General features: G+C 39.0%; 1 protein-coding gene across 9 annotated transcripts in view; it reads right to left on the minus strand.

The window, feature by feature from the left end:
- The window catches only part of lrba (LPS-responsive vesicle trafficking, beach and anchor containing), a 266,996-nt gene that overhangs the window by 20,563 nt on the left and 218,483 nt on the right, over positions 1-27,950 (minus strand). For 6 of the 9 annotated variants that reach the window (XM_061770952.1, XM_061770951.1, XM_061770953.1 and 3 more), the window contains 5 exons: positions 23,247-23,414; positions 10,386-10,475; positions 5,781-5,973; positions 3,565-3,636; positions 411-566 (listed from right to left, as the gene is read on the minus strand). In XM_061770952.1, coding sequence (XP_061626936.1) covers positions 411-566; positions 3,565-3,636; positions 5,781-5,973; positions 10,386-10,475; positions 23,247-23,414 — 679 coding nt within the window. The remainder of the gene's footprint in view (positions 1-410; positions 567-3,564; positions 3,637-5,780; positions 5,974-10,385; positions 10,476-23,246; positions 23,415-27,950) is intronic. The other 3 variants (XM_061770956.1, XM_061770954.1, XM_061770955.1) reach the window with 1 other exon arrangement.

Genomic DNA, 27,950 nt, shown 5'->3' on the forward strand with positions numbered 1-27,950 from the left:
TCTGTTTCTGTGTGTCATCATCAAATCTGTGTGTACTGTAGGTTGAAATGTATTATACTGCTCTCTGGTGGCTAAGGCGCACACACCAGAATGAGCAGCAAAATGCTTACCGAATTACCAAGCTGAGTTGCTAAACTTGCAATGTTGCCATTCTTTTTCACAATTTTATTAAACCCGCAATCCTTCATTAAACAAAACAAACGGCGTACTATCTTGAAAATACTGATTTTGAAAATGTAAACAGGCATGACTTGTCAAGTCATGTAGTTTAAGTCCGGGTCGAATCTTTCGTAAGTTCTAGCCAAGTCTTAAAATCGTCAATTTCAGTCTGACTCGAGTCAAGTCATGTGACTCGAGTCCGTCACCTCTGGGGCACACTGTGAGCCTACGTCAAGTTGGAGCCACGTTACCCGTGTCCGTGGAGTAGATCCGGAAGCTCTTGTCCCAGAATCCGCAGAGCAGGATGAAGCGATTGTCGGCCGTCACGACGAAACACTGCGAGCTGATCTGGATGCTTTGGTCCAGGAGGTCCGAGATCTGCCGCCGGTGGGTGCCCATGTTGCTGGCTGAGCAGAGAGGGGGACGCGAAGGACGTCAAAATGATAACTAGAGAATGTGATCTCTTGATGACATTTATCTCTAAGTTAGATGCATTTTAAGGCTGAGTGGAATTAATTTAATTGGAACCCGGGTTCAATCCCCGGCCCCGCCTCTGTGGAGTTTGCATGTTCTCCCCGTGCCTGCGTGGGTTTTCTCCGGGCACTCCGGTTTCCTCCCACATCCCAAAAACATGCATGCTAGGTTAATTGACAACTCTAAATTGCCCGTAGGTGTGAATGTGAGTGTGAATGGTTGTTTGCTTATATGTGCCCTGTGATTGGCTGTAAAAAAATCAAATGTAAAAAAAATATGAAATACTCTATATCCGCTTAAATCTTTTCTTTTTAGGAAAGTGCAACATCAGAAATGTTCCTTTTGGGAAACGAACCATACAGACTAATAGTTCCATACCTTATCCCATACATGCTGTATATTTATCTCATAGCTCATTAGCTTCCTTACTGGTCTTTCACCTTGCCCCTTGGCTAACTTACATACTGTACCTTTAGCCTCTTACCCCCACCCCTTGTCTCCCGTACATTCTGTATATTTACTTCGTAGTTTAATGGCTTCATTGATCTTTAGCTCGTAGCCCCCTTGGCTCTCGTACATACTGTACTGTATCTTGACCTAATCGCTTATTAGCGTTCGTTCTGATCTCGGGCTTTAGCTAATCCAGTTAAAAACAGTTAAATCTGCTATTTAGTCCTTCAGGCGTAATAAACAAAGATGACAGTCTAATAATCACAGCCATAAAAGTTCAAGAAATCATGGGAGAGGGTCACATTCCGAGGCGGTTGTATTCTATTTTGTTGCCACGGCAATTAAAGAAAGAAAACATAAAACACGCTGACGCTAGTGTTTACGGGGCCTGAGAGGCTGAGTAACGACGTAGACTTCACCTCCCGGCAGTCTGGACGGGGGATGGCTGGTGAGAAAGCGCACTTTACAGACAAACCTTCATCCTTAAGACGGAACTTTGGGTTTATTTTATGTGACGGATGAGTCCATTTGGAATGTGGGGGTGTCAAAAAGGCGAGAGAACAGGTGTCAAGAGGACGGTCTCCAGAAAGTGAGAAAGTCCAGCGGCACCTGTACGATGCACTTGACATTTCCCAGGATTCCCAGCACTGATTTTCGGAATGTGCCAAAGTATAAATATATTACTGATAAGCACAAAAGATGCGCTCACTGGATACACTCACAATGTGAACTGAAAAGGCAAGGTGGTAGACGAGCGCAGTGCATCCCACCACGACATACTCAATTTCAATATCCATCGATCTATCTATGTATCTATCTACGTATTTGTCTATCGTAGTAACTATCTACCTATCATAGTATCTATTGTTTCAATCTACCCATCTACGTATCCACCGCTCTATCATATCTACCTATGGTTCTATCACTCCATTTATCTATCATAGTATCTAGCTACCCATCTATGTACTGTATCTATCTAGCTATCATATCTACGTATCTAACCATCTACGTAGCCTATCTACGGATCTCCCCGTCTATAGCTATCATATTTACAGATCTATCTACCTTTCTACCCTTTATCTACAGTACCTATCTACACATCTCTCATACCTAGCCATCTAGCTATCGTAGCTATCATATTGACATATCTATCTACCCATCTATGTTTCTACCCATCAGCAGTACCTATCTACGTTTCTATCTACCTGTCTATCTATAGTCTTTAGCTGTAGTATCAATCTACAGTGCTTGTCTATCTGTCTATCGATCCATCCTTCTATCTTTTTACATCTATTTTTCGATCCTCAATCTTTCCATCCATTTATCTCGACATCGATGTGACTGCCAGGTAGTTGGGTAGAACGAGACCTCCCCCAAGCCTGAACCTAATTTGACCTAAATCTCCTCTCAGCGTCACAACTGCTTGTTTGTCAACCACAAACAGCTCTGGCTTTCATGTTAGTTACCCCTCGTATGAGTGTAGTCTTCATGCAAATCCGAAACTGAATGTAGACATTCAACGCAGACGACGGAGTTATGCGGTTTTTGTATTGAGAACGCTTAATGTTCATTCCCTCTCAAGATAACAACCGGCCACGGAACTCCATACGTTCTCGGGGAATTCATGTCACGCAGCACTTATCAATACTGCACAACATTTTCTATACATTTCACATTTTTATTTGGGTGTTGAAATAGGTGTAAAAAGTGTGTTTTAACAAGATTTATTGTGTTTAAAGCATGTGGGAGGGGTAAAACTATTACGTTTTTTTTATTTTTAATATGGTCACGCTATATTGCAGATTTTCACCTATTGCGGGTGGGTCTGGAATTTATCCTATGCGATAAACGGGGGGTGCACTGCGCTGTTAAATGAATAGCCTCTCTCATACGTCAACCAAAAGTGAAGACGTGAATTTAAATATAGCTCTCAAGAGATGGCCAAGGTGTCCCTAATAAAGTGACTGATGCGTGTCTACAATGTGAGGTGCAGTCTCTCACACATGAGTGCAGCTCACTACCACCACTCCTCCGCCTCTTTCTCCTCCTCCTCATCAACAAGTCGTGAAGGATGAGAGGTGGCCATATTTGTCGTGACAGCCCATCGGCGGCGCCTTCTCAATCAGGCATTATTACCGCATTCGTATTCATTGCGGCTGACACGCGTCCTTTTCCCGGCGCCTCAAATTAAAGCAAAGAGGATGCGATGAAGGGAGGGAGGTTATGGAAAAGGAGAAAGGATAGTGGTGGTAGGGTGTTGGGTTGGGTCCTGGGGGCTTGATGATGAAATGCCGGCCTAGGCCACAGCTCATTGCATTCCAATTTGCATGCAAATGGAGGCTGCGTGAGAGCCGGGTTTATATCACAGGAAAGACGACCGTCTATGGTCACAAAAATCATTTCATGCACGTATGAGCTTGTGTAGCGCTGGCTCTTATATATTTATAAAAAAAAAAAAAAAAAAAAAAAAAAAACACGCACCAACGAGAGGGTCAATCTCCACAGGAAGTTGGTATTGCTGCTCCTGCTGCTGCACCGCCGAGCTGGGATGACCTATGAGGTAAACAAAACGACATGGATTATTACTGGAATGTCGGCAGGTGGATGGCTGGATTAGGCTTCGTTATAGCCACAGTCAACGGGTCACTCGCCAACCCCCGGCCCACACCCACCACCAGTTAAAAATTCATGATGTTGCACAGTGCAAGGTGGAAAAAGTCTATATTGAGAGCATCTATTGTGTGTATTAACTACGAGATGCTCGATAAATGTTAGATTATTATATATTTTTTTTTAGATGTGTATCGTTTTGAAATCGATTTAGAGTGCGAAAACAAAGTCAACAACGCCGTATTAGCGGGTCTGCTTTCACAAATTTGCATATTTCTTTTCGAACCTATCTTCCGATACTGAAAATCTTGTCTCGTCACTGTTTTCGTGCTCAGGCCATAGCAATTTAAATGTTACTCGGGCGCCATCTGGTGGTAACCTGGTGGTGTTGTTCGAGGGAATTAATTTTTAAGTGTTTTTTGTCTACGTTTGAATGTCGTTTTGTTGGTGGTCCTTGAATGCACCACGCATACTGTCAAACGTGAAAGCATGTCTCCTGATGCAGTTACTAATAATAACCGGTCCGGTCTACTTACACGTTACCTGTATTCCCTATCATTTATTAGCGCGTGTAAGTGCTAAAAGGTGAGTTTAATGACTTAATATCATTTGTGTAAAGTGCTAGTGCGCATAGTTGTTTGGCCATGTGTGATGTCACGTCAGTTTGTGCTAGTGCGTTATTTAGGCTAGCATGCTACAGGGACTGAACCGATTAATCGAAGCGTCGACTTTACCACTGCGCAATGGAGATTATACTTTAGTTTAAAGTCGATTAATTGCCAGTCACGTGTTTAGGCATTAACAACACGGACGCCTTACAGAAAGCAACAGGTGCAAAATGAGACTGAGATGAAGTGCTACAGATGAGCATCTGAAAAGGCGAACGCTCGCTGACGAGCAGCCGTAAATCCTCTCGGCAGCCGTCAGCGAATATTATTCAGAGGAAAGAAGTGTTTATGTTCAGTGGAAAAATTGGATATCTTTGAGAATAAAGTTGAATAGTTTCAAGAGTAAAGTCATATATTCATATAGAAAAAAAGCTGTATATTTTGGGGAAATGGGAATAGGCATATAGTTTTGAGAATAGTCATATAGTTAAAAAAGGCTCTCCCCAGTAATCAATAAGGACAACAAAGCAAAAACGTAGAATCTCAATTGAAAAACTTGTATGAATTTGGACACATTTCAAAGAAGGAAATTAATATGTGGACGCTGGTCAAAAAGCAAAACTGAAAAATATGAGTTAAGACCAAAAATAGTAGTTCAGATAGCAAAATTTGTAGTAAATATATAAAAACAAGAAAAAATAAGTTAGTAAAAACAAAAATGTTAGTAAAGCTAGTAACCCAATAGCAAAAATATTAAAGATAACAAAATAGGAAAGATAGAAGTAAAAATAACACAAATAGTCAAATAAATCTTAAAAATAGCATGATTAGCAACACAATGGCAAAAATAAAAGATAAAATAACAAAAATATTTTTTTAAAAAAAAGCAAAAATAGTACAGATTGCAAAATAGCAGTAAATTATCACTCTAAAAATAGTAAAAAAAATATTTAAAAAAAGCAAAAATTAAATTAAAAATAGCTGAAATAGCAGTAAAAAACATTTAGAATTAGCAAAATTTATATATATACAAAAAGAGGTTGAGTAAAAATAAACAATTCTAGTATAGCAAAAAATAGTAAAGATCACAGTAATGATAAATACAGCAAAAATACTTACACTACTGGAAAAGACTAGCTAATTAGTCAATTCAAATAAATCTTAAAATTAGTAAATAAATTGCTCTATTTAAAAATAAAATCACTACTATGTAAATACTAATGTGACTCATATGTTGTCTTATTTTCTGATTATACAAACGCGACAATGAACTAAACTAAAATAAAATCGAAAACACAACAAAGATGTGTTTTTGACAGAAAATGGCATGGCAAATGTGAGCATAAAAAGTGTGTAGTAGTATAAATATAAATAAAAATGCAGTCTCACGACAAGAAGAAATACGATTTGACGGACAGTAGCAATGTGAATTCTGTACTTATCATTCACACAAGGGAAGCGCACATCTCCGTGTCTCACCTGCCAGGCCGTGCCACTTGTTGACGGCGAAGACGCGGCTGGCGGTGACGGTGATGATGGCGGGCGCCGCCAGGCCCGCCTGCGTGTTGGCGGCCACGTGGCTCACGGGCGAGTTGGACGGGAACTTGAGCACCATGATGACGTCCTGCTGCATTTGCTCCGTGAACATCAGCGGGGTCTGCAGGAGAAGATACTGTTCAGGTGTCCCCGCCACCCCCCGCCCCCAACAAACCGAGGGATGGTGGTGACATGCAGATATGATGAGGATGGGAAAAGGGAAACATGGATTTAGTGGGGGGGAAAAAAAGAGAACCAGAAAGAGAGTTAGAAAGCTTGAAACAGTGACTTGTTAATGCTGAGAGGGGACATGGATTTTAAATAAAGTTGACCTAGAAAAAAGTATAAGCAGAAAGTGCATTTGGAGAATAAAATTATTCATTTGTAAAGATAGTAGTAAAGATAGCAAACTCATAGTCAAGGGAGCAAAAATTGTAGTTAACATAACAAAAACAGTGGTACAAAAGTAGCAAAAATACCAAAGATAGCAGCACACATAGTAGTAGAAATAGCAATACAAATACTAGTCAAGACAGTGAAATAGTAGTAAAAATACAGGAGAAGAAAATAGTTTAAAAAAAAAAAAAAAAAAAGGAAAAACAAAACATGCATGCGGGTGCTGTCCATTTCTTCTGATCATCCTTAAAATGGTTCTACACCTTCATTGGAGTCCAGCTGTGTTTGATTATACTGATTGGACTTGATTAGGAAAGCCACACCCCTGTCTATATATGACGTTACAGCTCACTGTGCATGTCAGAGCAAATGAGAATCATGAGGTCAAAGGAACTGCCTGAAGAGCTCAGAGACAAAATTGTGGCAAGGCACAGATCTGGCCAAGGTTACAAAAAAAAAAAAATCTGTTGCACTTAAGGTTCCTAAGAGCACAGTGGCTTCCATTATCCTGAAATGGAAGAAGTTTGGGACGATCAGAACCCTTCCTAGAGCTGGGCATCCGGCCAAACTGAGCAATCGGTGGAGAAGAGCATTGGTGAGAGAGGTAAAGAAGAACCCAAAGATCACTGTGGCTGAGATGCTGTCGGGAGATGGGAGAAAGTTCTAGAAAGTCAAGCAATCGGGGGAGAAGAGCCTCGGCGAGAGAGGTAAAGAAGAACCCAAAGATCACTGTGCTCTGAGCTCCAGAGATGCAGTCAGGAGTTGGGAGAAAGTTCTAGAAAGTCAACCATGACTGCAGCCCTCCACCAGTCGGGGCTTTATGGCAGAGTGGCCCGGGGGAAGCCACATGAAAGCCTGCATGAAGTTTGCTAAAAAAACACCTGAAGGACTCCAAGATGGTGAGAAATAAGATTTTCTGGTCTGATGAGACCGAGATTGAAATTGTTGGCCTTAATTCTAAGTGGCATGTGTGGAGAAAAGCAGGCACTGCTCATCACCTGTCCAATACAGTCCCAACAGTGAAGCATCGGTTGCAATCGAAGGAAAGATGAATGCGGCCAAGTACAGGGATATCCTGGACGAAAACCTTCTCCAGAGTGCTCAGAACCTCAGACTGGGCCGAAGGTTCACCTTCAAAAAAGACAATGACCCTAAGCACACAGCTAAAATACAGAAGGAGTGGCTTCAGAACAACTCCGTGACTGTTTTTGAATGGCCCAGCCACAGCCCTGACTTAAACCCAATTGAGCATCTCTGGAAAGACCTTAAAATGGCTGCCCACCAACATTCACCATCCAACCTGGCAGAACTGGAGAGGATCTGAAAGGAGGAATGGCAAATGATCCCCAAATCCAGGTGTGAAAAACTTCATCATTCCCAAAAAGACTGTATTAGCTCAAAAGGTTGCTTCTACTAAATACTGAGGAATGGGTCTGAATACTTTCCGTACCCACTCTGTATATATATATATATAGAGAGAGAGAGAGAGAGAGAGAGAGAGAGAGAGAGAGAGAGAGAGAGAGAGAGAGAGAGAGAGAGAGAGAGAGAGAGAGAGAGAGAGAGAGAGAGAGAATAGTAATGATGACAAAATAGCAGTGAAGTAGTAGTAAAGACGTAAAGATACCAAAACTGGCTGTGAAGATAGCACAATAATTTGGGGAAAAAGGGGGAGGAGGGGGAAGCGATGACAGAAAAGTACCCAAACTAATAGTAAAGATAGCAAAAATAGCAGATAACAACAAAAGAGTAGTACAAATAGCGAAAATAGTAAACATTGCAGTAAACATACTAATAGAAATAGCACAAAATATAACTTTTAAAAAAATGAAAATCAGTTTGGCATCTCATCTCTATTAGCAGCATTGCAGAAATAGCAGAAAATAGTATTTTTTCTAGAAAATAAAATAGAAAAAATAGTAACCATGGGCAAAATAGTAGCAAAGAAGTAGTTCGATATGTAAATGTAAATATAACACAAATAGCAGTGAAGACAGGAGAAATAGTAAACTTTCAGGTGAAAATAAATTGCAAAAATAATAAAGATTCCAAAAACCATAGCAAGGATACCAAAATCGAAAGAGTACTAAAAGAGCAAACATTGTTCTATAGATTTCCCAAAGTATTAGAAAAAATATCAAGACTAGTGGTAAAAATAGAACTCAATATAGGAAACATAACAGTAAATACAACAAAAAAAGTAAAAATACCAAAAATAGTAGTAAAGATGACAACATGATTAGTAAATATTGCAATAGTAATAGTTAAGCTAGCTAAAACCATAGCAAAGATAGCGAAATAGTAAAAAAAGTAGTAAAAATAGCGAAAATATTTGTCAAGACAAAAAAATATATCAATAACTGCAGTAGTATAATAGATAGATAAAATAGAACTAAATATAGAAAACGGAATAGTATAGATAGCGAAAACAGTAGTTAAGCTAAGTAGTAAAATATACCAGTGGAGATAAAAACTAACAAAAATAGCCAACACCATAGTCAAAATTTTACATTTAATAAAAAACAATGATAAATGTGTATGTCGCATCTTCTGAATAATGCTTCATTATAATTATCATTATTAGTCTGTCATTCATAAAACCTAGCATTTTTATTGTGCCCTATGCACTCTGCACATTAAGTGACCACATAAAATCACTGCATTTATTGTGTATCCTGGTGATAATGTTTGCATTTTCTTGGTCCTCCACAAAAAAAAAAAAAAAAAAAAAAAACTTACTCAGTAGCGCCCCCTGGAAAGTGAGGAAAAAGGTTTCATCGATGGACACGAAATTGGGTGGAAATGTCGAAAAAGTCTCAAGGACCCCTGCCCGAAATTGAACATGAAATTGCCCATTTTGGGTTGAACCAAAACTATACTTTGACAAAATACTACTTGGGAAGCTATTCCCCCCACGTCCTCCCCGACACACCATTTGATGATCATTTTGGGGATTGACTAGGAAAAAGGAGGTGCAAGAGCCTCTTCATCACTGCTTGGAGCTTTTATTTATTATTATTTTTTTTTTACATTCGTATAATCAGCATTTAGCTCCCTTGCGTGTAAAAAGGAGGCAGATTCGTGTTTAACTTTTTTGTGTGTGTGTGTGTGTGTGAGACAGCTAACTAGAGACACTGAAAGTACCATTAGCGTTTGCTCACATGCCGACACTCTTCACAACACGCTCAGACGGAGGAGGTTAAAAGACCAGAGAAGGTAAAGAATCTTTAGTTTGCAAACATCTCTTTTGAATTAGCTCTGATGTGAAGCGCTAAGTTTGACGTGTATGTGTGTGTGGTGGTCCATGGGCAGCTGTCAGCGCCACAGGGACACCGCCCTAATAAGGACTCAAGGGGGTTTGGGGCCCATCACAGGGCGGCCTCACTTTTGGCCCTTAAAAAGTGGCCGCACTTCACGCTTTTTTTGCTGATGTGTTCCAACTTGGGCGCTGGGAAATGTGCCTCACAGCCACATGTTCACTATGTCAAGTCGCCTCTTTGTAAAGCCTTTGAAAAAACATGTATGTCCACTTTATCATCATTTTGACCTCCCTGGCATCTGAGGATGTTTTTCCACATTTTAATGAATCAATCAATCAATTTCTCGCATGGGTGCTTGAGACTTTTTCATGTGTCCTGTTATGATAGACACATTCACCAAATTTCACGTCAATCGAGGAAACTGTTGTTGGGGGCTAATTTTGTTTTTTTTTACTTTTCAGGGAATGCTTCTCTATGAGTTGTGGGGCACCCCTAAAATACATAAATTACACACAGAATGCACATTGATTTTAATCCATCAATTTCTCGAATGGGTGCTTGAGACTTTTTCATGTGTCCTGTTATGATAGACATGTCCACCAAATTTCACGTCAATCGGGGAAACTGTTGTTGGTGGCTAATCTTTTTTTTTTTTACTTTCCAGGGGGTGCTTGTCAGTGAGTTTTGGGGCACCCCTAAAATACATAAATTACAAACAGAATACACACGCTTGCAAAAATTGCTCAGTTTTCAGGCATGTTGAGGCCCAGAAAGGAAGAATAAAGATTTGAAGAGCTATAAATACAGTGTAGCCATTAACAAAAATTAAAGAATATATATTTCTTGATTTATATTTGATCGAACAAAACTTTAAAAACTGTATAGAAGCACTTACCACTTGCATGGCCGAGCTTCGGGGTGTGTGTGGCTCGATGAGTAGCTGGCAGGGGGTCTGCCCGAAGCTTTGGATTTGAGATTCGACAGCCTGGAAAGACACAGGAAACCTATACAGTCATTCTCTAAAAAAAAAAATAATATTTATAGTGCTTCATATCAGTTCCCGCGTGGATAAATCCACAGCCTCGCTCATATATGAACACACTTTCTCACTCCCTTGACACACACACACACACACCAATTCATCGTACACACGGGGAATAAGAGGGCGGCGGCGTGCAGGCTGGTTAGGTGGTGTTAATGAAGAGGTATAGGACCATAAATGTCAGAGTCGACGCCGGCCGAGGGGCCTCTGGACATTATCACACCGCTCACTGTCGGGAGGACTACAGCACACCATGGGACGAGCACTAGGATGAACAGGGCTGCAACGTGACGTATTCAACAATGAAAATACCTTTAAAGGTAGTCCAAACTCACAAAAGAAACAGAAAAATATAAAGAACATATTTGTTAAAGAAAAGGGTTATTATTTAATAATTAATATGCTAAAACAGGAACTTTAAACGTCTACAATGTCTTTTTTTTTTTAACACAAGATGTCACCACAGAGCCACCAAAGATGACAATATTCAATGTTTAGGTTTCCTTCATGTTTAGATAGATCATATTTGTACAAATAAACGATACCCGTATTTAACTTTTATCCGAAGACACCAGCCACCAAAAGACAACAAAATTTTGGGCTTCAAACAATGATGTCATCAAACCGTAGTCATGTTTGTTAGCGTAGCATACACAGGAAGGCAGCCAACCTGTTTGCTCGGTTTGGTCACATGATGTTCCGCACGCTGCGGATTATGTAAAAATGTTGTGAGGGAATAATGTTCAATATATAGAAATATTTTTACTGTGACGAAAATAATGTTAACTGTTTAAAAATTCTTCAACCATGTTCATGTAAAAATGTGAGAAAGATTAAAAACATATTTTTAAAAAGTTTACTACATTGTCATTGTTAATATACTAAAAAAAATATCTTAAACTACATAGGTCTATTGGCCAAGTATAAAAATATGTTTTTTATACTTTACTTTCCAAAACTATACTATATTATAAATACCATTTGTAGGTGTTCTGACATGTTGGTCATACAAAACAAATGTGTTATATAAAAATGTAAAAGTATTTTACATTTATATTTATCACATGAAAATGTGTAGGCTTTTATTGACAAAAAAGTGCAATGAAAAAAAGCACATTTAAAATCTATTATTGCAAATTAATGTCCATGTCCAAATGTTGATCTATATTTTTAAAGCCCATACTTATGTATTGTATTCTAATCTATTACAACAATAAAACATTTACATGTTATAGTAAACTTCCAAAAAGTGATGAAAATAAAAAATTAAAAGTATAAAAAAATGGTAATATTAAGTACTTTTGCATATGGCTCATATGAGCGCTAATGATAAAAAATATTTAGAATAACCCCAAATATTTGAAAAATTTGCCATCTAAAAGTTGTATGGACATTTTAAAAAATAAATACAAATTAAATAATGTTCAATTAATATCACAGTATTGCTCAAATAAAACGGCTTTATAAAAAAATGACATCTTAAAGTATTGGACGTCTTACAAAAAGCGTTAAGAAAATTATAAATATATGAAAAACAGCTATTGCATCGACATACAGTACGGTCGGTTTGGCAGCAGATTGACCACAAATGCGATACTGGAACCATGAACGCCTGACGCGATTGAAACAATAAAACAATCAAATACTTTTCAAACGTGAGCCTTAAATAAATGCGAGGCGACAGCACACAGCGAGGTCTAAGCCAATTATACGTGAGGGCGATAAGAGCGAGGTGACACCAAAACGAGCCGCATTTTTTTGGACATACTTGGCAAATAAAGATGATTCTGATTCTGATCAAAGTTTCTGCACGGTCCAAAACGATGACGGCGCTGTCGCCGTTTTTGGCCCGCGTGGGAGTGACACTTTGTGCGTGTCGACAGGCTGACTCGTCGGAGTCCCGCTTGGCCGGAGCTCCATGAGAGTGAGCTCATGCTTCCAGGGCTACGTCTGCTCGTTTGCATGAGAAACACCAGCCTGGTTGCTGTGTTGACTTGAAAGCACGATGTTAAAAGCACATTTCCTCAAGAAGGCAACTCAAAAGTGACTTTGAGGCTCGATCAAAGTGGGCGAAAACATCAAATAGATATTACTCAATTCTAAATTTTCTTTCATTACTACAATTCATTTTGTCTCGATTCCAAGTCAGCGGGTCAATTTGTATCATGCTAATTTTAGAACGTCGCTTCATAAAAGTCAATCTTCAAATGGAGAAAAAGAAAAAAAATGTCATTTATTTTTTAAAGATGTTAACTTCAAACAGCACAACAACATTCAACGTGGTAGACTTTCTATTCAATTTACAGCAATTTCGTGCGTCTTGTTATGATAGACATGCCCACCATATTTCAGGTTGATCAATGAAACGTGTTTCAAGGGTGAATTTTTATTTAAAAATTTCCAGGCCACTTTTTAATGGTGAATTCTCAAAAATAAGTTTGACACCATACTTTGTCCACATCTGATTGCATAGGCAAAAAAACTTAAGAGTAGCCCATCTGTCTAGGATACTTGCTTCTGATTGGGTGTCATTTGGGAAAATTCCCCAGTAGGAGTTCAAAGGATGAGCCCTTGAATTAAATCTAAAATGGCTGCTTCAAACCAAAATGGCTGACTGCTCAATTTCAGGCATGGGTAACACTTGTTCAAGCGGCTTGTTATGATAGAAATGTCCACCTAACTTCATGTTGATGGGTGAAACTGGTGTTGGGGCCTACATATTTTTTCCTAAATTTTCAGGACGCTTTTTCATGGTGAAAATTACAAAAGTTTAACACCATCCGACACCCACATAAGATTGCTAGGCAAGAAAGCGTCACGATTTTGCATTGGCCATTCCGACTGGGGCTCATTTGGGCAAATTCCCTAGGAGGAGTTCGCCTAAGTACCAGCCCTGGAATTCGCCCCAAAAATGGCATCTTTAAACCAAACTTTATTCAATTCTTTATATAACCTTTATTACGAGTAAGGCAAGTGACAACGGATTCTCATTTGTGGTGCCGACCTGGCTGCAGACTGAGCACAATAAATACAAAGCAAAATAAAAGCAAATACAAATAAAATAAAAACAAATGAATACGTATAGCGTTCCCTCACTATATCATGGTTCACCATATCGTGCATAATTCACCATACCGTGGAATTTGAAGTGTATGCTGTAATTTATTTTGTGGTAAAATAAACATCCATCCATCCATTTTCTGAGCCGCTTCTCCTCACTCGGGTCGCGGGCGTGCTGGAGCCTATCCCAGCTGTCATCGGGCAGGAGGCGAGGGATACTCTGAACTGGTTGCCAGCCAATCGCAGGGCACATACAAACAAACAACCATTTGCACTCACAGTCACACCTACGGGCAATTTAGAGTCCGTATTTAGAGATTGAACCCGGGTCCTCAGAACTGTGAGGCTAACACTCTAACCAGTCGCCCACCGTGCCGCCCGTAAAATAAACAGTTTTAGCCTAAAACAAAATAAATTAAAAAAAAAGAAAAAACACATTATAAGGACTACTGTGTATTACTGCATGCTTAGTAGTTTAAAATATGTTTTAGCATAGAAAGTGTTTATCTGAGGATGGTAGAGGTTAATAGGAGTCTGGTGAGGTTCATACAGCTTTAAAATATGTATCCCATATATGTAATCCCAAAAATATGTGGCAGTTTACAGCAAAAAAAAAAAAAAGCCCAAATTCACCATCTTTATAAACTACAATATTACACAACAAGCAATCAAGAAACAAAAATAAATTCAATGTAGAAATTGGGAGGTGTTTTCCCCCTGAAAAGTATTTTTCTATAAGTGTTTTAATGAATCTACAGTAAATAATGGATGAGTACTGAAATAAATGGACATTTCTACCCGTTACTAATTTATTGAGATGTACCTGTAGTTACATATTTATATATTACATTAGATTACATGGGTGTTTAATTTCGGGCATGGGTCCTCAAACCCTTTTCGTGCATGCTGTTATAATAGACATGTTCACCAACTTTCATGTCAATCTGTGAAAGTGCCGTGGTGGGTTATTTCTTCTTTTTTTTATTTCCAGGGGTCGCTACTGAGTGAGACGAAGCACAAAGCGAAGATGCGCGGCGCTACGCTAGCTTAGCACGTCACTATGATGTTCTTATTACGCTTTAACATGTCACATTACATCAGTGGTTGCCTTCATTGTGCGAGACAGTGCCCGATTGTTTACACGATTGTCTGTGGGGTTTGTGCGGCGGCGAAAACGTGTGTTTGCTTTATTCTGTTTACATTAAGTCACGCATGAGCGCGAGCGTACTGAAAGAGATCCTTCAGAGCGCCTCGTCAGCCCCTGTAGAACTGTGGGAAAACATTCGCAACGCGGCACGCTATGACTGTAACATCCATTCAGCGAGGAGAACGCTAACATTTTCCATGCCGGACGGCGTGCTAAGTGAGAGGACAGCAGTGCATCAGTCGAGGTCACAAAGGCTGCCTTCTCCTCTGCTTAAGCATTTTTAATCGTCCCTTCTGTTTTGTTGCAAGTCAAAATGACCATTTTTTTTAAAAAGAAAACTATGAAATAAAATTATTTATTTTTAATAGTTAACGCTTCATGTGTTCATTTCTTACAAACATTTTAATCAGTCAATGTCACCCACTCTATGTTTAACCATTGAAAAAATACCATTTAAATGTATTTGTAAATGTTTATTTGTTGTTGTCCATTGTCCGTACCGCTTATCCTCACTATATTATTCTTATAGTATTTTTCATTAAAAAAAGAAAAGGAAATAAGGCCAACAGAATACAGTGATACATTGACTTACAAGCGACCCAACTTACATGAGTTTTTCGCGAAAAGAGCAATCGCTCAGTTGATTTTTTTTGTGCTGCTTCTAGCTGTTTCTCGCCACCCCCAGTTGAAGCGAGAACATAAAACAAAGAGAATTACACATTGTGAATTTAACCAAACCAACAATTACCTTGCCTTTTGAAATGCTACCACACAATGGAAAATGCCACAGACAGGCTAACAAAACGAGCAGCAATCGTGTTCTACTAGTTTTTCCAATATCAATCGCCAAATCAATTTTGTTCATTTCTTGTTCAAAACAGTTTCAAACATCATTGTTTCTTGATTCCAAGTCAGCGAGTCCATTTGAACCGGAACAGAAAGTGTTTTGTGTTAATTCTATTACATTGCTTCATATAAAAAAGATAAAATATTGTATATATTATCAATAAATAAACTAGAAAGACTTTTGTTAAATGGTTTGGTTGAACACTTGGGTGTTTAACTATATTTTTTATTCTCTTTGGTTTTATGTGTCACTTTAACAGTAAACTTCAATTGGGATTGACAAACAGCTTGAAGCAAGCACGCTAAGCCTCTTGTGCAAGCAAGAGAGTCTTTGTTTCCTCAAAGTTATGTTATAGGACAATCGATCATTTATTGACAGGAGTGTGAGGACAGGCTCAAAGCAATATTTAAAAAAGTGTAAAGTTTAAATGTGTTTTAAGCGGGCGGGAGGGGTAAAACTATATAAAAAAAAAAATGTTTGGTCTCTCTGTATCGTGGATTTTCACTTACTGCAGGTGGGATTTTCATATAAACTGGGGTTTGCTGCATGGTATTTAGGGGTACGCATGGTAGTTAACAATATGTTTAATTGTCATTAATATTATGAGGGGTTGCCTGGAAAAATGCCTGACCCCAGCACCCAAAAAAACGTTTGTGAACCCCTGTTTTAACATTCAACAAACATGCGGGTCAAATTGACCAAGTAGCATTATTGGTGCTCCTGAGAGTCGAACGGAACGGGAGCGTAAGCTAATGCGTGAAAGCGACTCCTCAGAGCCACTCAACCCGTCTTCATTACTGCGACGTTTACGAGGCCTCCACTATAGGTCAGCGCGCCCCGTCTTATATGCAGGTGATTATACGGTATGGAGTTGAGGGGGCCCGTCGGCAAGGCCAATCTCTTTTAGGGGCGCTGGCCCATGTCTGATGAGGCTCTTCTATATTCTATACATTTAAATGGCGGAGACGCCCTCAGAGGCCATGTCACCCCCTCCCCCCCACCGCAGACGTCATCGCTTGATTTACGCTGCCACTCGACAAGATGGAGCCGCATGTCAAACATGACCGATTTATTCTAATCCATGCCAATAACACAGACGGGGGGGGGGGGGGGGGATTGGGTAATTAAAGTGATAAATAAATATAGATGTCGACAAAGATGCTTATTTTGAATTCATTTTTTGGAATATATCCAAAATCAGACTTTCATTTTTCATGGACAACCGAAAAGTCATGCTCCTTTAATTTTATTTATTGGCTGGTTTCCTTTTTATGATTTCAGATTACACGATTTAATTTTCTTCTTTTATATATAATGTAATATACTTTCATGTAATATGTACTGAATTGTTTAAAAAGGTAAAATAGTCAATCAATTAATCAAATCAGTTTCAGTTTAACTGACTTATTTTTAATAATTAATAAATACAGTTTTGATTTGATTACAATATCAGTTTATTTTTATTTCACTGTTTAAAAAGAAAAAATATTTCACAAATATTACAAGTTGAAATAAGTTTTATCTTAATGTGTGATTGTTTTCATCTTCTAATTTAAATGTTTTGTTTATTTTCAATTTTAATTCCAATTTTATTTTATTGATTTAAAAAGGAAAGCAATCAAAGTAAAAAAAAATCAATGCAAGTAAATTGAAATAACTACACAAATAACTAAAATATAATAGTAATAATAATAATAATAATAAAGATAAAATAACCTTATGGTATACTTTAGTTATTCAACTTCAACATCACTTTAAATTCATAATGTATTTTTTTTTTACTCACTTTGCCATTATTCTTAGACTGCATTTATAATTATGAATTCATGAAAAACAAAAGAGAGAAAAAATAACAGAATTTAGTCCAACCACATTTTCTTTAATTAAAAATTTTAATAGAGAAATAAATAAATGATAAATAATTTTTAAATGACTAAATAAAAAGGTATGATCTTTGGGGGTAATTACATTTAATAATCACTATAAATATTCAACGATTTACTCAATTTGCTATTATTGTTACAAAATTATACCAAAGCAAAAGTGAATAACCCGTTATAGCGTCACCCGTTGCGTTGACTTTCACTGGACGGCCTGCAAATTTCTTATGTGGCTATATTTTACATACCAAAAATGTATTAAAAAGAATGATGTAGCCTTACAATAACAGCTTGGGACATGGCCTGCCATACTCCCCAAAAATATGACTTCATCAAACAGTGAGATTAACTGTAAACTACCCACAGACTAAATAAACAACCAGTGGGATTTTCTTCATTCCCTTTTAACCCTGCTGAATTACGCCAACTGTGTGCAATCCCGACGAGGCTCTGTGTTGTGAGAAGTTGCAGGATTTTCCCGTAATCATAAGCGAAAGAGGGGGAAGCCCTGCACAGCCGTGAGAAGGCGACGTCGGGTGTGTGTTTCTCTTTATTTGGTCAGAGGCAACACAGATGTGCATTAATGCATCTGCGTGCGCGCGCACACACACACACACACACTCATAGTAGAGGCAAGACAGGATGTAATCATGCTTCTGCAGCGGTCTCGGCAACATTCCCTAATCTGTGCTGAGATATTCCAAACTCCCTGAGAGATGGAAAACATACACGATCCTGTCCATTTATGTCCATACATTTTTAAACACACAAGTGTATAAGTGTGTGTGTATGTGGTCATATACAAATTATTAAAATGAAGACAAATCTGATTCATCCATCCATCCATTTTCTGAGCCGCTTCTCCTCACTAGAGTCGCGGGCGTGCTGGAGCCTATCCCAGCTATCACTGGTTGCCAGCCAATCGCAGGGCACATACAAACAAACAACCATTCGCACTCACATTCACACCTAAGGGCAATTTAGAGTCTCCAATTGATGCATGTTTTTGGGATACGGGAGGAAACCGGAGTGCCCGGAGAAAACCCACGCAGGCGGGACCGGGGATTGAACCCTGGTCCTCAGAACTGTGAGGCTGACGCTCTAACCAGTCGTCCACCCGGCCGCCTAAATCTGATTCTTCAACCATTAATTTGAGGACATTTGAATTTGGTCAAGTTTGGCATCAAGTTTTCTTCGTGGGGGGGGGGGGGGGGGGGGGGGGGGGACTATTGCGTAAGATTAGGTACTCAATTGACATCCTAAGCATGTACAATGGACACCTCTTTTCAAATGCTAGGTTTTGGTGATGTACAAAAATTAGAACATCTGAACTTTATTTGGGGTTAATCAGAGACACTTTACATGGTGGCAGGTGTGTGACGACTCAGTTCATGTGTTTGAATGTGATCGGTTAATTTTATCTGCACACAGCCCCGTCTCCAGTTATAAGAGGGTGTGCACACTTGTGCAACTGCATTATCGTCATGATGTCATGCACGCTGTGATTGCAACATCTTTGATCAAATGGTGAAGGGAGATTTGAACAGGGGTGTTTAGACTTTTTAAATCCACTGTGTAATAGACTGTTTAATAATAAAAACAGCATGTGTAATAAAAAGGACTGTGACTCAGAAACCATTTTAAAAGCATTTCTGTCCCTCATCAAATAAATTTGCTGGGAAGTTTTGGTTAAGATCTGTCTTTTTTTATAAGCTTATGCAATGCAAGACATCATCAACAAACGTCCTTGACCGAGTGTTTGGATTGGGCCAGATGGGACCTCGCAGCTGCCCGACAACATAGCCAAACCAAACCAAGCAACCAGGAACACACAAGCCACTTCCCCGGTCAACTACTTCTTCCTACCAAACAAGAATCAAACACAAACGTGCGTCTCGCTGCCTTGACAAAGAACAGCCTCCGGCAGAAACCGCAGGTTCCACTCAGAACTAGCTTGTCGTTCGGTAATGGCCGACTCTGGGGACACGCCCTTTGTCGTCTCAAAGCACCCAGACACCTCCCGGGGGTCCGTGACGAGGCACAGGACCCCACGACTCCACTTCCACCCGCTGTACCCACAGGGTCGGGCTTAAAAGCGGAAGGCTCGGCCGGCCGGGACGGCACGACATGGGTTTATTTAACTAATTAAGGCGCTCAGACTGAGGGCGAGACATGAGACGTGAAGGCTCACAGATTCCACTCGCGGGGACGTCCTGGACCGGGGTGGGGTTGCATTTTAATGCTAAAATGGACAGATAGGCCAGGTCATTATTGAACATGATGTTAAAAATAAGTTCAAATGTATCCAGAAAATATGTAGAAGATCTTATTTGAATCATGAAATAGGTCGTTGATTCTATTTTTAACTATTAATCATAAGAAATGTAGTTATAATTACCAGTTACTTAACATATAATACAATATAAACAACATACATGTCTGTTAATGGTAATAGTTTATTGTATCAATAATGAAATATGTAACAAATTACTAAATAACAAAAAAAAAAAAGTATATATATACACATTTGCTTATTTTAATCATTTTTACAATAAATAAATTAACAAATTATTTAAAGAGATAAATGAACAAAAATGAATAAATATGTTTTAACTAATCATATTTTGGGGAACCCCCACACCCACCCCACGCCTGGCTAAATCAAAGTTTAAAGTTTGCTAAAAATAAAATAATTCTTGTTCATTTGGGGGGGATTATTTATAATGAATTAAATTTTAATGTATACATCAATTATTCAATACAATTTTTACATCGTGAATGTAGCTCGTTAGCATAGCATACACAGAAAGTCAAAACTATCCCGTTTTCCACGTTGATCATGTGACATTCCGCACATAGCGGATTATAACTGCTAACTGCGTTAGCGTAGGTTACTGATAGCCTACGGTGTGTTCTGACGAAATTCGGGTACATCGCCATCATCGGAAAGGAACGCCAATGTAAATTGAGGTTCCGCTGTACATTATTTTCTTTATTTGAGAATCTTTATAAGTGAAGAATTTACAGCTCGCTGTTTCTTCACATTTCATTTTAAGTGTCATTAAATGGGTTAGGCTCCACAACACCTGCTACCCTAGTGAGTATAAGCGGTACGGAAACTGAATGACTACTGTAAATGCATTTCTTGTGTTCTGCATTTTGTTCCCCTACTGTTACCCAATGTGAACCGAACTGTGACTTTAAAATCAAGATAGGTACCGACCTGTGATTTTTGGCATACTGTTACATCACTACTGACCACAATTTATAAACCAAAACTATAGTTGGGAGGAGGGGGGGAACAAAAAAAACAAAAGACAACCAGACACGTGGTTATCCAAAAGTGTGTGGACACCACCATCTCACACCCAAGCACTTTTTAGACTACATAACACGCACCACCCGCTTGACCGTACCTCAAACGCGCATGCATGTATTTATGATCCGCAAAAATAATGAAGAAGCAGTGATCCATTACTGGGAAGTGTGTATAAACCAAAGGAGTGGGTAATGGGCTTGGACTGTGCACGTGTGTGTGCAAATTTGCATGCGTATGCGTGTGTGTGTGTGTATGTGTGCGCAGCTATAAGGCCAAAGCACATCTGGATGGGAATTAGGGTGAATGAGGTGATAAATCAAAGATCCACCCCTGGTGCCCGTGAGGCTGCAGTCACTGAGCATGAAGGGCATCTGAAGACGAACAGTCTCCTTGTAAACCCGCAACTCATCTCCATCAAAAGACCGTCGCTTGAATTCTTATTGCCGCTTTATTACAATTAGAAACGCTTGAGTGTAGATGACCACAATATACCCCCCAGTCCCATACAGTTCAGTGAACCCTCCTTTTGGGATGGACAAGATGTAAACGGTCTTGATAAGCATAATTTGTTCACGTATTTTCACATTTTCACTTTTTTCTGTGGAACCTATTCCCAGCTATTTGCTGAAAGATTCATCCATTTGCAGTATTTTTGTAACACCCTGAGAGGCCACAAGTTGTCGTCAAAGCTCTGTCTAAATAGGAAAGTAGTACAGTGGTGATAGTGAAAGTGATACGCCTCAACTGAGAGACTGACCAGCTGTTCGCAGACTCCCTGTGTATGTTGCGGTTGCTGACTTGATAGTTTGAACATTTTAGCAAGTTCAGCTTCAAACTATCAAGTCTGCAACCTGCAGCATACACAGAGTCTGCAAACCTGTTTTCAGGGTTGGTCACATGATGTACGTAGCCATCACAGAAATAATGATATGTCTCCTATAAGGATAATTAAGGCATTCTTTTTTTAGGTATCCCTAACACCCTCCCCACCCCCCAAAAAAAAAAAATCTGTCTCCTATAATGTCATCTTAAAATGTAACCATTAACTGTCTCTTGAATGATTTTCAATCAATGAGAAAACATTTCAGAACTTCATTAAAATTAAAGCAAAAGAGAACATTTTTGGTCCATGCTAATAGCTCAAGTTAGAAACACTATTTGACCGTGATCCAAATAAAACCCTAATCTTGGACCGTATCCTTGAAGTGAAACCATGTATACCTTTTTTTTTTTTTTTTTTTTAAGTGAGTGATGGGCTGATAATGATTACAATATGATCTGGGCAAAAAAACGAAAAAAGTGCTGACGGAAACGCGGCCAACAAGTTCGCTGCTGGCTCGCCGCCTTTTGACTTCACATCAGATTGGTGAACTTGTCAGGAAGTTATTTGTCGGTCTGTGTTTTTCTCTGCAGCGTTTGGTGTGCGTCGCTTTCGGGCTTATGTGTTCAGAACGCGGGCCATGAATAATGAATGAACGCTAAGGCGGAGGCTCGAAGCCGTCCGAGTGGAAGAGTCGCTAGTGGAGTGCTTTGCTCAGCAATATCTGCACAACGCATTGTTCATGCATGCAACCGATTTAGCAACGCAACTAACTGCATCTCCGTGAAGTACAGACACAGCAAAAGGACACATGCTTTTATAATAATCACATTATACATCCATTTGCCCTAATGTGAATGTGTGCTTTCCGCCGACGCAGCACGCTCTTCAATGTAATGTAACTTAAGACTTTATCAGGCAAGGAACCATATTGGTTACTTAGATGGCTGTGGATGATAGATGGATGTTTGCTCAAGTTCATGTTTGTCACAGTCCAATTTTAAACAGGATGAGCAGACCTGCAAAATTTGGTCTGTTTTTGAGTATGACGGGGTCCTCCAAATGGGGATTTATTTGGTCTAAGAATAACAACAATAATAATAATAATAATAATGAAAGCAAAGCACTTTCAAGAGGGCCTAAATGTGGAACTACATCATGATATGAAATACATTTATTTTATTGTGGCATTTTACTGTAATTAAATGAAAAGATCATTGAAAAAACAATTTCTACTCATAAAAAGTAAATGCGTCAAATAATTATGAATTTTAGTGAAATTCAAAAATTCAAAATTATAACCATAACATATAGTTGTTAGTCATTATTTGTCTACTTTTTAATTACTTTAAATTGCAAAATATTTAATCAATATATTTGTATAATTACAATATTTTATCTGAAAATGTTACAATTATTATTTATCGAATATATTTTCTTAAATTATATGTTTGTCATTGTACTTAAGCTGACATTTTTCTTTGCATCTGATACATGAATAGATTTTTCTTTTTCAGATGTAAAAAAAAAAAAAAAAAAATAGAAGTCACCCCAAGATTTACATTTAGGTATACGTTTTTCACTGGCCAACGAGATAATGTTATCAAATATGGTTCCATTGGATAGAATTATGCGTCTCACCTCTCTGAGTATGGGGTCGCTGATGGAGCTGAGGTTGACGGCGCCTTCGTAGGTGAGATAGTAGAAGACGTTGAGGGCTCTGGTGGCCTCGGGCCCCTGCTGCTTGTAGCCGAAGATCAGGTCGATCCACTGGTGGAGCTGGCAGGACACAAACTCGCTCTCCAGAGCCTGCAAGGCAACATGCTTGGCTCATTCACTGCTATAAAACATCAACAAACAAAGGAAAATTCCATTTTACAGTGCACCCCTTTCATGCCCGCACCATGTCGTGGATTTTTAAAGTGATCCTTTGCATGGGGTTTTTATAGTATACAGGCAAATCTGAATTTAAGAGTTGCGCACCTTCAGTGGAGCTCTCCACTGGTTGTACAGTAGATGCAGTGTAATCCAGGGCAAGAAGAAGAAGAAACAGAGAAGGGCTCATACTAAGCTGCCATAATAGTCATTGTTCCCAGAAGCAAATATTCTGCCTGTGAGTGATATTGTATGCTGTTTGTATGTGTTGCTGCACTGAGTTTATGTACCATACCAGTTGCTTTAAGTTATATAATTACCAAAACAGCTATGATCATTCCCGTTAGCCTGTCTATGGTGTTTTGCATTATATGTTAGCATTAAGGTAGCAGACTGGTGTCAGCCGCAATTACATGGTGTGGTTGAACATTTTTGCATTTAAATATGCATAAAATGTTTAATTCTCTTTTGTTTTGTGTGTCTTTAAACTTCAACTGGGAGTGACAAACAGCTTGAAGCAAACCTGTCTATGGGGTTTTGCATGAAATGTTAGCATGAAGCTAGCAGACTGGCATCAGATGCAATTATACGGTTTGGTTGAACATTTTGGCATTTAAATATGTATATAATTTTTGTTTTTGTTTTGTTTTGTTTTATGTGTCAGTTTGACAGTAAACTTCAACTGGGAGTGACAAATAAACAGATTGAAGAAAGCACCCTTGACCTCTTATTTGGAGAACTGTGCAAGTGAGGGAGTCTTCTTTTCATTTCCTCAAAGTGACGTTTTATGATCGTCTCCAATTTCTTGGTGTAATTGAGAACACAGCGAAAGAATACTTTAAAACGTGTGTTTTAATAGGTTTAAATGTATTTAAAGCATGTGTGAGGGGTAAAACACCTTTCTTATACCCCACGATAAACAGGGTTTCACTGTACATGGCTTTTGTCATATTGCAACAACTTGATGATGATGACACGACAGATGTACACCATCGTCCCTAAACATGTTCATCATGTCATTAGCGAGAAGCAGTAATTGCTTAAATGTCGTCAAGTCCTCGGAGAACGCGAGCGAGCCGTTCCTGCCACGCAACCTGCCAATGATTTCTCTAACGAGCAAAAAGCACGACACATCCATATCTGATCATACGGGGAGCATCAGCCATTAAAGGAACTCTTGTCGTTCATTAGGGAGACATTGAGAGGGGTCTTTGTTCTCTTGCTCTACCGAGTGCGCCTCGAAACACAGCGACGCTTGCCGCGTTCCCTCCTCATTAGCTAGTCAAGGAGGGGAAAAAACATTTATGGCGGGCCTCGTAAAAAGAAGGCAATTGTGTTAATTTGTGTAAAGCTGTCGGTGCTACAAAAGCCCTTCTAAGCACGACCAAATTAGAATGAGACAGCCCTTGATTGTCATTGCTGCCTTGTGTCACATTAATTTGCGGCAAAACATTAGCCGGCGCTGCACTTAAACGGCAATTTATATCATTTAAATTTTTACGGCAGAGCCGCAGCGCATCACTCACTTAAATGTGACTTTCTGACAGCTCATTCTGCCGCTAATTCGTCCCCAATCTCTTAATTACTTGCTTGCAATCACATAAGAAACTGCGGGGAGAAAACAGGAGAGTGCAACTCAAGCACATATCTGTTTTTTAATTGTGTACTCTAATTTTTATTGCTTTCAAGAACTAGTTCAAAGGAAATGTCCTTGATGTTCTTATAGTGAACTCATCCATAAAACAACATTGAAATGCTTCAAGAAAACAACTTTACAGTATATATATTTTTTTAAATCATAGCATGACTATTCATACTTTAGTAACTTTTTCAAAATTGGGAATACATCAGTTACAGAAGCTGCTCATATACCCATACCTCAACCCTATTGAGTTCCGCTGTTAACAGAACTTGAGCCGCCAATATATTTTTGGGTCAAAACTGCATGTTGATTTTTTAAATGATCTTAATGTAATGACTGAAATATGTCAGATTTTTTTTTTAATGTTTCTTCCCGTAAAAGAACCATTAATAGGACATGGAAATGATTCAAAATTTTAAAAACGTAACCCCAGAAAGTTATCGTATTTTTTTCAAATTCCAGTATCACATTTTACAACTTTAGTAACTTTTTTGACATTTTTAATATATTTAAAATGCATACCATATGGTGTAGGGCTACTCGACTTCAAAAGGGGAACCCAGCGACACTGCATTCCGCCGTTTAAAAAAAAATAAATTAAAAAAATAAATAAAATTAAAAAAATATATATATATATATATATTTCTCATCTTTTACAATGCACCAACCCATGCTGCAGACAATATTAACGTTCTGGCTGCTGTGGGTGTAAAAGGGAGAAGAACTCATGGTGTAGCCACCATCATCCCCTGACCTTTACCCTATTAACTGAACTTGAGCAGAAATTGTTTTTATTTTGGTTAAAACAGCATTGGTTTTTGTTTTGTAATGTTCTCTATGTAATGAACGAATTACGTTTGTGTTCTTCCAGTGAAAGAAGTCTTAATAGGACATGGCAATGTTTGAAAAAAAAATAATAATAAAAAAAAAAGAAGTTAACCCCAGATAATTATTATTTTCAAATTACACAATTAAATGTTTTTAGTTTAGTTAACATTTTAGAATTTTTTTTTATACATTCATAATGCATACCACATGACCAAGGGTGTTCTTTACTCAACTGCAGACAGGAAGGCAACTCCATGGAATTTCACAGTAAAAGCAATTCTCATGAAACAACAACCCACGCTTCAGAAAATACCGCTGTGGGTATACAGTACATTTTCATAAAAATCTTGTGGCTTGGCCACAGTCATCCAATCAACCAGTTCTTAAAAAATAAATGCAAATTTATTGAACTTTAAAGTTAAGTACATCTGAACTGAACTGCTTCATTCAAGTACCACTAGTGGTACACGCACCACACTTTGAGAAGCACTGCTGTAATGCTCTCGCATGTGGGAAAAGGAGCGCCATAGTCGTTTATCGAATGATGGGAAACACTAAAACACAATGAGTACACCCATGCAGGTGCTGCTGTCGGTCACAGCTTATGCCTGGGCGCACACACACACACACTCGCTGACGTTACATGTCACCCCCCCACCTCTTAAAGGCACACAGACACTACAATACGCACAGTATTTCCTATAGATTTTATGCTCGTACTTTTTTGCGTTCAAGTACGATACCAATATGTTTAAAAAGTGTGTTTTAATAAGTTCAAATGTCTTCAAAGAATGTGGGCGGGTTAAAACTACCGTATTTTCACGACCATAAGGCGCACCGTATTAAAAGGCGCCGTCTCAGTTACGGGGTGTATTTCTGTATTTAACACATACATAAGGCGGGCACCGTATTATTGGGCGCAGGCAAGGCATGGTAAAACATACGCTAGCTTAAAACATACCGTAGCATGCATGCACGCTAAGTTTTGCATGCACAGTTTTGCCTGTCTTTTAAAAAGGCAGGCGAAACTGAGTTCGGTTGTACTTTATTGGCGTATTTAACAATGTACTCACGTTATTTTTTTGGATCAATCCTCATCTGCAAATCCATCAAAGTGCTCATCTTCTGAATCCGAAATGAACAGCTGGGCAAGTTCTCCAAACATGCCAGGTTCCCTCTCGTCATTGTCGGAGTCAGTCTCGTTGCCGGGGGGCTGTTCAGCAATGATGCCGGCTTTCGCGAAACAGTCAAAGCAGATACCTTAGCCCAGGCATCCACAATCCATATCGCGTCTCTTCGTAGGTGCCATTTTCGGGGGTCCTTAGCCAAACCGATGTTTTGCACAATGCACATACTGGAACTATATACCTACTGGGGGCGTGCCTTTCGCGTCCTCTTTCACGCGCACCCTTCCCCCTTTAACGTCCGCATGCTGTCCTCAGTCACGGCCGCCTTTCCTCTATATAAGCAGCGTGTCGGCAGGAAATGCTCCCAGTCAGTCAAGCGGAGCGCTCATCAAAGTCACAACAACAACATTTACAGATTTTGGAATTTATAGAGATTTTCCGTGAAAAATTTAAGACTTTTAAGTGCGCCTTATGCTCGTGAAAATACGGTACCCAAAAACACTTGTATATGGTCTCTCTATATACATTAGCGGGTAAGTTGGAACGTATCCCTTGAGATGAATAGGAGTTCACTGTTACGTATAATGTTTGTATTGTATGTGTGCTTCTCCAAACTAAAAGTATGTTGTTGTTTTTTAATGATGGGTTTAACATAAGGTGTTATATAAATCTCTATGACTTTGTTTGTATTCATTATGCTCCAGCCAGCACTGACCTTTGACAGCCCTTCACTCCCCTTTTTCTTGCTAAAAGCCAAAGCAGCGGCTGATGGGTATTTAATGCGCGGCACACTCTACTGTCAATCAGCGGACGGAAACAAAGACGAGCCGCTGCGTTACTGTGTGGACGCCCCCATGGAAATCACTCACGTTC

This window comes from Phyllopteryx taeniolatus, chromosome 4 (genome assembly GCF_024500385.1).
Source record: "Phyllopteryx taeniolatus isolate TA_2022b chromosome 4, UOR_Ptae_1.2, whole genome shotgun sequence".
In the NCBI taxonomy this organism is placed as follows: Eukaryota; Metazoa; Chordata; class Actinopteri; order Syngnathiformes; family Syngnathidae; genus Phyllopteryx; species Phyllopteryx taeniolatus.